We start from the raw sequence: 12,703 nt of genomic DNA, 5'->3' as shown, positions 1-12,703 counted from the left end.
TCCATTGTTTTCTAGGGTTTTGAGGCATTTTTCTATTTTTACTTTGATTTCTTTTTGCTTATGACAAGAACTTCTCAATCTAGTGAGTTGATCTTTGATCCAGAAGTAGAAAAAATAGCTAAACAGTTGAGAAAATTGGCTAAGCAAGCTAGGCAAATTCCGAGTACATTTGAAGGAGTCTAATCTCCAAAGGAGCTAAGTTCATATTCGGATTCGGATTCAGATTCAAAGTCAAGTTCCGAAAATGAGACCATGGCTGCTAAGACTTTGAAAGAGTTGGCTGCTCCTGATCTAAACCAACAGCCTTTGTGTATTCAATACCCTGCTTTAAATATTGCTTTTGAGTTGAAATCTGGACTAATCCATTTGTTGCCTAAGTTTCATGGTCTTGCAGGTGAGGATCCATATAAGCATCTAAAGGAATTTCATGTTGTGTGTTCCAGCATGAAACCTCAAGGAGTTTCAGAGGATCAGATCAAGCTTTGAGCTTTCCCTTTCTCACTGGAAAGTGCAGCTAAGGATTGGTTGAATTACCTTCCTTCCGAATCTGTCAATTCATGGAATGGGATGAAGCAGATATTTTTGGAGAAGTATTTTCCTGCTTCCCGTGCTGCCAATATAAGAAAAGAAATTTGTGGAATCTGGCAGTATAATGGAGATAGCTTGTATGAGTACTGGGAGCGATTTAAGAAGCTGTGTGCAAGCTGTCCCCATCATCAAATAAGTGAGCAGTTGTTGATTCAGTATTTTTATGAGGGATTTCTACCAATGGACCGCAGTATGATAGATGCTGCTAGTGGAGGAGCTTTGGTTGACAAGACACCAGAAGAGGCAAGGAGGTTGATTGCTAATATGGTAGCAAACTCTCAGCAATTTGGAATGAGAATGGATCACACACCCATAAAGATTAATGAGGTAAGTACATCTAACCTCAAGAAATAGATTTCTTATTTAACTTCTTTGGTGAGGCAATTGGCTGTAGGGAAAATGCAAACTGTTAAGGTATGTGGGATTTGTTCGAGTTCGGGTCATGCTACTGACATGTGTCCTGCATTACAAGAGGATGAATCAATGCAATATGTTAATGCATTAGGAAATTATGGACAGCCACAATATAGGTATGATCCCTTTTCTAATACTTATAATCCAGGATAGCGAGATCATCCCAATCTGAGTTATGGGAATCAACCAGTGCAAAATAGATACCAGCAGCAGAGATAAGTGAATCTACCACCTCTGCCTCCCTCAAATCAAGGTATGTCACTTAATGAAATTGTTAAGGCTTTGGCTAACAATACATAATAGTTTCAACAGGAGACCAGAAATAGCATTCAAAACATAGAGAGGCAGATTGGTCAATTAGCCTCATCTGTGAGTAAGCTGGAAGCTCAAGGTTCTAGAAAGCTTCCATCACAAACAGTCATGAACCCCAGAGAAAATGCGAGTGCGATATTGTTGCGGAGTAGGAAAGAAGTTGATAATCAGACTCCACATGAGTCAACGAAAAAGAAGAAGTAAGGAGAAAAAGAGTCTGAAGTTGAGGTAAATACTGAACCTAAACTGAATAAGGTTAATAATTATGTTCTTCCTCCATTCCCCTCCAGGTTGGCCAAAATGAAGAAAGAAGAATAAGAGAAAGAAATTTTGGAGACTTTCAGGAAGGTAGAGGTCAATATACCTTTACTAGATACAATCAAACAAGTTCCTAGGTATGCCAAATTCCTTATGGAGTTATGGACTACAAAGCACAAGTTGAGGAATAATGAGAAGATCAGTGTGGGGGAAAATGTGTCAGCATTAATTCAGCGAAAATTACCCCCTAAGTGTAAGGATCCAAGTTCATTTTATATTCCCTGCAGAATAGGTGATTCTAAATTTGAAAGTGCAATGGCAGATTTAGGAGCATCTATTAATGTTATGTCAAATTCAGTTTTTCAAACTTTAAATTTGGGTCCTTTGAAAGAAACCAGTGTCATTATTCAATTAGCTGATCGTTCTAATGCTTACCCATTGGGAGTAGTTGTGGATGTGTTGGTGCAGGTTGGAGGATTGATTTTTCCTGCAGATTTTTACATTCTGGATATGGAGGATGATAGTGCTCTCTCATCAAATTCAGCTTTGATTTTGTTTGGAAGACCTTTCCTAAAAACTGCCAAGACAAAAATTGATGTGGATGAGGGTGCCTTAACTATGGAGTTTGATGGAGAGACTGTCAAATTTAATATCTTTGATGTCATGAAGTATCCTGCTGATGATCATTCTATCTTTTCTATTAATGTTGTTGATACATTTGTGCAAGATGTTTTTGAGGATGAGTTAGAAAGAAAATTATAATTGCATGAATTAGAGGAAATTCACCTTAAGGCTTATGAGAATTCTAGGATCTATAAAGAAAAGACAAAGGCATTCCAGGATAAACTAAGGAAGCAGTTTGTGATTGGGCAAAAAATTTTATTGTATAATTCTAGATTGAAGCTGATGATTGGTATGTTGCGCTCTCGTTGGATTGGACCCTTTGTTGTTACTAATGTGTTTCCTTATGGTGCAGTTGAAATTCAAAGTTTAGGAACTAATAAAGCGTTCAAGGTCAACAGTTATGAACTCAAGCCATTTTATGAGGGGTTTCAGGAGAATTCAGTGGATTAAGGAGCTTTGTCATGTCGAGCTAATGACGATAAACAAAAGTACTTCTTGGGAGGCAACCTATGGGTGACTTATTAGCCACAATCAGATTTATTTTCTTTTCCTTAATTTATTTTATTTTCTGGCATTTTTTTTTCTTTTCTTTTGTATTTAGGCTTTACATTGGGGACAATGTAAGTTTTAAGTGTGGGGAAAGAGAAATTTGTTGCTGCAATTTTTTTTTATTAAAAAAAATTAAAAAAAAAATTATTCTCATAAGCTTGATTCGTGATTCTTTATTAACTCTAAGAGAGAAGTGCTTTGTCATTGAAATGACTTTTCTATTTTAGATTAAATTTTTGAGATTTTAGGCAAGGTAATAGTAACTTTAATGATGGATTTTCCCTTTTTTCTATACCATATAGCAATTTTTTCCTGCATAAATCATTTAGGCTTGATTTAATGGTAAAATAATTAGTTATGTGTACTTTAAACTAGTGTCATGCATATTTCAGAACTTTGTTTAATCTATCAGGGCACTTTATAATATGTAGATACATAAATTGGAGAAAATAAAAGGTTGAACTTGAAAATTGCTCCGCTATTTTAGTTAAGCAAACTAACTAGGGGTCTTCATGAACCCCATGTCAATTCTCAGGCCAAAAGCTAGCTAGGATATGAGCAAGGTAATTTTCTGAAGGTGACGGTTAAAATAAAAAAAAAAGTAATAACTGTGACAAGAGAAAAGTACAAATTTCAAATAAAATTAAAAAAAAGAAAAAGAAAATGGCATTTCTATCTCCCTTAAGATTTGCAAAAAGCTATAATTGTTGTGCCTTGATAAATTAGCCTTGTGTTTTGGTGTGTATTAACTTAAAATTTTATGAAACTTTAATTGTGCGAGCTTAATTGATTTCAAGCCCTTTGTTTTGTGTTGAAAAATTGTTGATATATATTGGTATGGTGTTGATGGAATTTGTTGTGATGATTATTACCTTACTTGCCTCTTCTTTCAAATTTTTAATCTTTTGTTAGAGAATGTTGTGATAGAGTGAAGTTAAGGAACTTTTAAGTGGAGTTGATTGAGAGTTTAAGTCATGCTTGAGGACAAGCATGAAATAAATATAGGAGAATTATACTGATCTAAGTCATAGTGCCGGTTCAACTTAGAAAATGAGTTGTGACAATGGAGCATAGAAGGCATACTAATATTTTGAGGTGAATATCAGAATTACACATGTTATTATTATTATTATTATTATTTAGCTACTGCCATTAACCTTTTGTGAAGATGATAGAGAAGCAATTGCCATTAACCTTCTGTCAAAATCTTGCAAAGATTGCAGAACAAAGCTGCTTGATCAACACAACAGCATGGTGGAAGGAAAAAAAAGCAACTACAATATTTACTATTTTTTTTTGTCCATCGAATGTAGCCCCTTGATCTTTACTTCCATAAGAGAAAATAAAATATAAAAACAAGAATAAAAATGAAGGCATAATTTAGTGTATTTACTCCCGAGTGGAGCTTCTTCCAGGAACAAATCCAAGGTGACGGGCGTTGCTCCTATCTCGTTTTGTTTCCTGCACACCAATAGCATCATAAATTATCAATATATAAATATATAATCTCAAAATCTCATCACAATTTCGAAAATAATTCTAAAAATATTTCTAAATTAAAATTTATTGATATAATTCTAATCAAGTTGAAAACCAGATGATATATTTTATGCAAGAAAAATAAAAAGCACTGGATTTGAATTTTTCACATTTGTATAAAGATGATTTATCATATTTAAATAATTTTAGTTGTTAAATAATCTATGAGAGCAGAAAGTTAAAGATTTAATTTTCAATTAAGATAGAATCGGATTTAATCAGTATATTGTTAAATAAATATTATAAAATCAATGATAAAGCATTATTATAATTAATACTTTATATATTTTTGTAAATAATTATTAAAATAAATTTAATTAATATTTAATATGTAAATATTTATTAGAAAATATTAAAATTTTTAATTAAAATTTTACATAATAAATTTATTTATACTAGGAAAAAATTAGATCGATCGAAAAGTTAGTTGATTTGAAATGAGTATTTAGAGCAAACCACCTCCAGCATTCGAACCTGATGCTACTGAATGGTTTTGTGAACTGATTATCGTGAGAACTACGGCTTCCTCATATATGCATATTCCATTATTGAATTAGAATTCAATTTTATTAAAAAAATTCTGTAAAAGAATTCATAAATTTATAAAATTTAAATTAATTTCTTTAGATTTTCAAAACTCAATGAAACGAATGGGAACGAAGAAAAAAAAAACAATCAGTAAGCAATGAGTTTTAACATTTTAAATTTTAGTAGAAATTAGTCAGTAAAAAAAATAGAAGAGATTGGAAGAATGAATCATACCATATGCTTGATAGCCATTTCCCCCGAAGTCTTAGAAACTATCTTTCCAAAGCCACCGGCACTTTCATTATTCGTAGTGGTAGTAGCAGCTTGAGGCTTTGGCGCCTTTGCCTCTCTTTCTTCCACGATCAATTTTCTAACATTCATTACCTTCTCCACTATTCTACTTCCAACAATTTGAGTTCCGTTATTATTCCCCAATTGAAATTTGCCTTTTTGAGTTATAAAATTTCCTTCACTTTCTTTTCGACCCCTCGCCACGCTTGGTGAGCAGGATTGCCTCCTTGATCTCATAGTGGGCTCTGGTTTTTGATCTACGGATTGCGTTACGTTGCTGACTACAGGTCGGCCTCGGGTAGCAGAAATTGCACGATCTGTCCTTAAATTGGGAGGCGTCTCATTGGAAAATCCAGGAATTTGATTTGGAATTGTTGACGTCAAACAAGGTGAAACACGACCTCTACTTCTAGGCTTTGTTTTATTAGAATCAGGTCCTGTGAGTGTGATATTCTTGGCCAGGAAATTTGTCTGAGTTTCTTTTTGGTTGGTAGGTTTTGGTGTGCTTGTAACCATATTTGTTCGTTTATTCTGGCCGGTGGTTAATTGCGTCATTTTTTGGTTCAAAAGTAGTGGTGTCAGTTTGACATTCCTGCTTGCAGTTGATGAGATGCTTGATCTTTGACTCGCTGGAGTCACAGATCTCAAAGGGATCTTTGGTTTTGAATTTGGAGATTTTGGTGTTCCGATACTACCCTTCAAGGATTCTGTATTGCCTGCAAACTGATTGTATAATAATTAGTAGTCATGATCTAATGGTAGGAAACTGCATGGTTCTGAAACGTCATCATAGTAACATACCCGTGAAAGAGGTTGGACAATGGGTATCTCTCGTTGAACCACTAGTTGCGAGGCATTCGCTTCCATTTCTAGAGAAGGGAACAGAGGCGTTGCTGGCGGTGTTTTTAACCTTCATATAACAATAATTACATCGCAGATTACCTAGCGTTGCTCAGGTTGACCTTTACAGAATTTGGTAGAACTTGGAACAAAAAATACAGGAGTATAGAAACTAAATTTGTTACCAATCATAATCATTTTTGTCCTTTTCACCAAAGAATTCATATCCAGGTCCTTTCTTCCCGGATGCAATTCTGTAGAGTGAATAATTCCCTGCATCCAATAATAAAAAGTTCATTGCGTGGTTTTGTTGTTCTTTTAGAATATCATCCCCGTATTTTGGAGGATGTTCTTCTTGTTAATGTTTAGCGACTTTTTATGTGTTAGAAGAAAGAATATAAGTAATGAAGAAAAGATTGTGTATTTATCTGTGTCTCATTTATAGAGATATTACATCTATTTATATATGAGAATATGAGATAATTTAGACAAAAATAATAATTGCTGTAATTATGCTACACAAATCTCCTATAATAATGCTAATTGCTGTAATTATGCTATACAAATCTCTTATAATAATGCTAATTGCTGTAATTATACTAACACCCCCCTCAAACTCAAGGTGGTAGCATAAAAATGATATAATAACAGGAATGAAAGAATGAACCAGAACAGAGAGAGAAGAGAGACTCCAGAAACTAGAAATAAAAGCTTTACGGCTCTGATACCATGTTAGAAAAAAGAATACAAGTAATGAAAGAAAAAATTGTGTATTTATTCATGTCTCATTTATAGAGATATTATATCTATTTATACATGAAAATATAAGCTAATTTAGACAAGAATAATAATTGCTGTAATTATGCTACACAAATCTCATATAATTATGCTAATTATTGTAATTATGCTAATATTATGCTCAATAAAATCTGTATTCTCCCCAAAATAAAACAAGAAGCACACAAATTCAAAATAAAAAATTAAATCAATTTTATCTTTCCAACACGCCATTATCAAGTGTATAAAACATATATCTTACCCTGGAGCCATTTTCTCTGAAAAACAAATACCCTCACAATTGCAAGGATCAAAAAGGGCCTCTTTGGCCAACATATATGTGACGTGTGTGTGTGTGAATGCGCGTACCGCTGCTGGGCTCAAACTCATCAGAGACGGGCTGAAGGAGGCTGGCAAGACGGTCCTTTTCACGTTTATGCAACTCCTTGAACAGGAGGAGGTCCTCATCTCTGTCCTTTCGTCCATTCAACGGCAACCCACTACCTTTCATAGTTTTTATTGATTTCATTTGAAGTCACCAGCTTTATCTTCCTATAGAAGTGAACTGATTGTTTTAGGGATAGAGATAGAGTGGCGGAAGCAGCAACACTCCGCTATATGTAATGTAATGCAATGCATGCAGCAGGGAATGCCATGTGGAATTTAGGCCGGCAATATCGAGGCCCACGGCTAACCTACAAGAAAACACAAGGCCGAATAGTGGCGTCATCATCATCATGATTATTAATTTAAATCAATAGAAAACTTTGAGAAAAAAAAAATCCATTGAAAACGAAAGGAAGAGTAGATTCTCCTGACAACACATTTGTCGTCTTTAGGTAGATTTTGAGGTCATGAAGGAAGCCAATCAAAACAATCCGGCCAGCCGATTTGATTTGCCATTTAACTTTATTATTATTATTATTATTATTATTATTTTCTGTATTCCGATTCGGAGGCCATTATGAAATCTATTAATGTCAATGATAAATTTTTATAATTAAAATTTATCAAAATTAATTATAAGTTAATTTTTAGTAGTTTTTAAAAAATGTATTTAAAAAATATATATATATTTTTAAAAATAACAACAGTAAATTCGTTAATAATACTTAATAGATTTTAAAATTTTATGTTACATTTTAAAATTGATAGTAGATCATGTGATGACTCCACCAGGAAAAGCAGTCCAATGAGGGCGGGGAGTGGCATAAGATAGTAAATTCAATAATATTTTTTTAATAATAACAACAGTAAATTCGACAATAATACTTAATAAATTTTAAAGTTTTATGTTACATTTTAAAGTTGATAGTAGATCCTGTGACGATTTGATCAGGAAAAATAGTCCAATAAAGGTGGGGAGTGGTATAAGAGAGTAAATTCAACAATATTTTTTTTTAACAAATGTACTTAATATATATATATATATATATATTTTAGCAATAACAACAGTAAATTCGACAATAATACTTAACAGATTTTAAAGTTTTATGTTACATTTTAAAGTTAATAATAAATCCTGTGATGACTCGACCAAGGAAATCAATCCAATGAGGGTGGAGAGTGGTAGCTTCTAGGATGGCGAGGCTACCTAGGGTAGTGGAATGCGAGGCACGGGAATGAATCGAATCATACATTGAAATTGAGAAAACTAATCACTTGAGACGCCTTTTGGTGGAATGATTGAAGAATTGGAAGAACTCTGGAGTTAAACGTGCTTGCTTGAGAGAAATCCTAGGATGAGTGACCTCTTGGGAAGTTCTCCATTCCACCTATGGGACAAAACCGTGAGGTTCAGGATGGGGTGGGCCAAAGCAGACAATTCCTCCAGTGGTTGGAGCACGAGCGTTACAGATGGTATTAGAGCCGAACCCCCTCTAGTAGATGTGTGGCTCGGGGACGAACCAGGTGGAAGCTGGTGGGCCTGTGACAACTCGACCCGGGAAAGCGGTCCATTGAGGGCGGGGAGTGCCATAAGATAGTAAACTCCCGGCAAGCTTCTAGGATGGCGAGGCTACTTAGGGTAGTGGAATGTGGGGCACATCAATGAATCAAATCATACATTGAAATGGGGGAAACTAATCACTAGAGGCGCCTTTTGGTGGAATGTCTTAGAGAGTTGGAAAAACTCTGGGATTAAGCGTGCTCGCTTGAGAGAAATCCTAGGATAGGTAACCACCTGGGAAGTTCTCCATTCCACCTATAGGACAAAACCATGAGGCTCAGGATGGGGTGAGTCAAAACGGACAATTCCTCTAGTGGTTGGAGCAAGGGTGCTACAGATGCGTATTAAGCAATAGAGCTTGCTGCCAGGACCTATCTTTACATTATCCTAGTTGCCCCAAATAATTCATTGGTTTCAATAACTAAGAGCAGCCTAGTTATGATGTCTCTTTGGTCCAACAATAGGTTTTCATGGGTAAATTAGGGTTTCATGTGTAAATTAGAGTTTCATGGATAAATTTCACATCAGATATCTAAATTTAAAGTCTAAATTTTAATTTATAATATAAAATTCTCTCAACTTAATTTAATTAAAAAAAAAACTCTTATCACCTATTATAGACAATTTATAAAATAAATTTAAAATTATGTTTATACCCTTTCCCTTCTCTCTCTTTCTTCCCCTTTCTTCTACCCTCCTTTGTTTCTGCAATCATCTCATTAGAATCCGTCTCATTCATCCCTCCTTCTTGAATCTTCTCTTCAAATTCACACAGCAGGATTCTTTCTTCTTATTACTTTTTTTAAGTTAAATGTTTATAGTGAGCTAGGTCGACATTGACCAATGATCACACGATTTTGGAGCTGAATTTTCAGGAGCACAAGCAAGCTTCTTCAAAAAAGAAAACTTAATTTATGAGGATTTCATAAGCAATCTTCAAAATCAACCTGTCAGAACAATAGAAAAAAGAAGTAATTGACTTATTGTAAGTTGAATTCAACTTTCCTATATATGCTTGACACAATATTAAAAAAATTGCTATAATAATAAATCAATGAGAGGAAGTCTTCCTATCACTTATGACAAGCATGTAAAAATCTGGATATATATATATATATATATATTGAATTTCAATAATCTGACTTAATTATTAAAATTAAAAATTAATTTCAAAATTTAATGATTAAAATAAAAAAATTTTGAATAAAATTGAAAATGACTATAAAAATTTATATTTTATAATGATTTACCCTAAATAATTAAGGTTTTGCAATTTCATTCAATTTAAATCTTTGGGTTTTTATAATTTTATTCAATTTTTTTTTAATTTTATAAATTTTATTAATTAAATAAAATTCCTTTTTTAAAGCATTGATTGAATTCAATTTGGAAAAAAAAAATTAAATACTTGTTAAATGAATTAGGTTTAATATATTAAAAAATTTTTAAAAAATAAAAAAATATAAAAATTATGCTACATATAATTATATCACTGTAGAAAACAAAAAAACAAAGATTTGTTGTAAAAATTTTAAATTGCTAGTAAATAAGAGTTATTAAGTTTTTCTTAACAAAAATGAATGAATTAAAATTTACAATTAAAAAAAGTTCTGAATTTTAAGATTTCATTATATTTTTTTTTGAAAAAATTGTTAATTAATTAATTGGCAAGTTTAGGTCATAATATTGGTCTTTTATCTGGTCTAATCTTTCTTATGAGGGGAAGAATTTGTTATGTGTTAGTGTTTTTGGTGTTTGCTTATGCTGCATGCATTATTTTTTTTTTTTTTCTTTTAGTTGTACCAAAAAACTTTTATTATAATACAAATCAAATAGAAATATTACACATTACGTATAAATAAGTACACTTATTTATATTAGTTACTAAATATATTTATATAGTTTTAAGTTTAAATAAAATTTTAATAGAAAAAATGTTATTCTTTTCATATTTTATCTATCGACAAAACATACATACATATATTTATTTTTTTTAATTTTTAAATTAGTTATATTTTTATGGTATTCTAGATTATAATATTATAATTAATAAAAATAAGTAAAGATATTTTTATCTTTTTACTGTACTCCCAATATATAATTAAAGAAATTTAAAAATATTTCAATATGCACAACTAATGATATTTTTATTAAAGCATATTGATAGATTTATTTTATTTATTATACTTACAAGATCTTATTTTCTTTACAAATAGATAAATAATCCATCTTGTATTACATAATTTAATTGCACATAAAATATGGATGCAAAACATTCATTATATAGACAAAAAAATTATCCCATGATTTGCACTGTTATATATAGAAAGTTAAGCAAGTTTCTTTGAACTTCGACAACATATTTGATAAGCATTCACTTTTGTCATCAACGAATACAGAGGAAAAATTATGTAGTTGCATACCAACTAAAGGGCCACTCCAAGTAAAGCCCTCACCAAAATGGCTACCAGATTTTCGTGGAAGTAAGATTTTAACCAAAATTCATATTGCATTTATACATTACAAGTTTCAATTTTGTTACATGGATTAGAGACATGTCAGAATTCAAAAGAATACACACGCGTGTCTACACACATATACAAGTATATGATTAAGATAGCTTTCACAGAAATATATGTATGTTTATATTGACGTAGAAATAGAAATATGTCAATTGTTCATATCTGTATATAAATGTTATGAAAGAACAAAATTTATTGCCATGAATATATATAAAGAGAAAAGTTTATACCTAAAGCTTTTTCAGTAGCTTTTCCAGTTTCTCATTTTGCTTCTCAATGTCTTGAACTTCTAAGAGAATGAAATGTAGATAAAAATATATAAAAATCAAAGTTGTCATGTGGATTGATCACTGTATCAAAAAATTAAGGGCAGAACATATAAGCTAGGTAAAACCAAATACGTGAAAAATGAAAGAAAATTACTAAGCACCTTTTTAAAGAAATTTTCCAAGCCCAAATGTCCAGAATTCATTCCCCTCTCAATATCTTTATCTATTCTCTTATTTAATCACATTGTTCATCATTTCCATTTTCTCCATGCATATGCTCCAAGTTGATGCAAGTCTTCACACATATAAACTTGAAATTGCCTTCCATAGCCACTAATGATTAGCTCCAGTGGAAGGATCTCGCTGTCCGAATTGGAAGAGAAATTTGAGAGAGAAATATTCAATTTTTGGATCCTTCGAATGGAGTGATTGCAAAAATAGGGGGAGAGGTGTGGACGGAGACGGAGCCAGGAAATTGATTCATGGGATGAACAATTATTTTATTTAATTTAGATTAAAAAATTGTATAAAATAATAAATTATTTGTTACATATATATATATATATATATATATATATATATATATATATATATATATATATATATATATATATATATATATATATATATATAATACGTACATACAAATTTTTATACGTAATAAGAATAAAATAAAAATTAAAAAAATTTCATAAAACAACAAGTTCTTACTATTATATTGAATTTACAAATTTTCTTGACGAGTTTTATTTTTTTGAAAGTCTTGAATGATCATATTATTATTAATACCATCAAAATAATTTTTTTTTAATACATGTAATCAAAGAATTATTAAATAATTTATCTTTATCTCTATTCAATTCAATAGTTAAGTTTTCGTTGAAAAAAAAAATTCTCTTTCAACATTTGTAGTTACCATATTTAATATTAGAGGGAACAAGTTGTTCTTGGTATATAATAATAAGAAGTTTTTTTTTTTATTTCATTTGACTTAAAATACCATACAAACATAGGGAGAAAAATCTTTTAATTTGTCCTTTTTATTTGATGGTATTTCAATTTTTTTGTAATTATTTTTTGAAAAAGAAAAAAAAATTAGATGAATATTTTTTTATTATTAATTTTGAGTGAATTTATTAATAATTTTTTGATAAAATTTCTCTTAATTTATGTATTCATTTAAATTTTGTTTATCCATCCTTGGGTGTGGAAGGAGAGAAAGAAAGAGTGAGAAGGGGAATTGG

At 31.3% G+C, this 12,703-nt stretch overlaps 1 protein-coding gene and 1 non-coding gene across 2 annotated transcripts; both read right to left on the bottom strand.

Moving 5' to 3' along the window:
* Nucleotides 1–615: 615 nt before the first annotated feature.
* Nucleotides 616–722, bottom strand: LOC131181725 (small nucleolar RNA R71). The gene has a single exon (XR_009150204.1). It is a non-coding gene; the product is annotated as a small nucleolar RNA R71 (small nucleolar RNA).
* Nucleotides 723–3,884: 3,162 nt separating this feature from the next.
* LOC110634100 (uncharacterized) lies at nt 3,885–7,231 on the bottom strand. Its single transcript, XM_058150467.1, has 6 exons — nt 7,090–7,231; nt 6,129–6,216; nt 5,905–6,013; nt 5,047–5,826; nt 4,139–4,206; nt 3,885–3,975 (listed from the first exon to the last, which is right to left on the bottom strand). The coding sequence occupies exons 1-6, from the start codon at nt 7,229–7,231 to the stop codon at nt 3,885–3,887; spliced, it is 1,278 nt and encodes a 425-aa protein (XP_058006450.1).
* Between the last annotated feature and the right edge of the window lie 5,472 nt (nt 7,232–12,703).

The sequence above is a fragment of the Hevea brasiliensis genome, chromosome 7 (genome assembly GCF_030052815.1).
Source record: "Hevea brasiliensis isolate MT/VB/25A 57/8 chromosome 7, ASM3005281v1, whole genome shotgun sequence".
Classification (NCBI taxonomy): Eukaryota; Viridiplantae; Streptophyta; class Magnoliopsida; order Malpighiales; family Euphorbiaceae; genus Hevea; species Hevea brasiliensis.
Note: the sequence above shows the minus strand (reverse complement) of the source record. Positions and strands in the feature narration are given on the sequence as shown.

Coding starts and splice junctions, on each gene's coding strand:
- LOC110634100 (XM_058150467.1), bottom strand. CDS start 7,231: ATGAAAGGTAGTGGGTTGCCGTTGAATGGACGAAAGGACAGAGATGAG. Junction 4,207..5,046: donor AAATGGCTATCAAGCATATG/GTATGATTCATT, acceptor ATTGGTGTGCAG/GAAACAAAACGAGATAGGAG. Junction 3,976..4,138: donor GGAAGAAGCTCCACTCGGGA/GTAAATACACTA, acceptor TTGATCAAGCAG/CTTTGTTCTGCAATCTTTGC.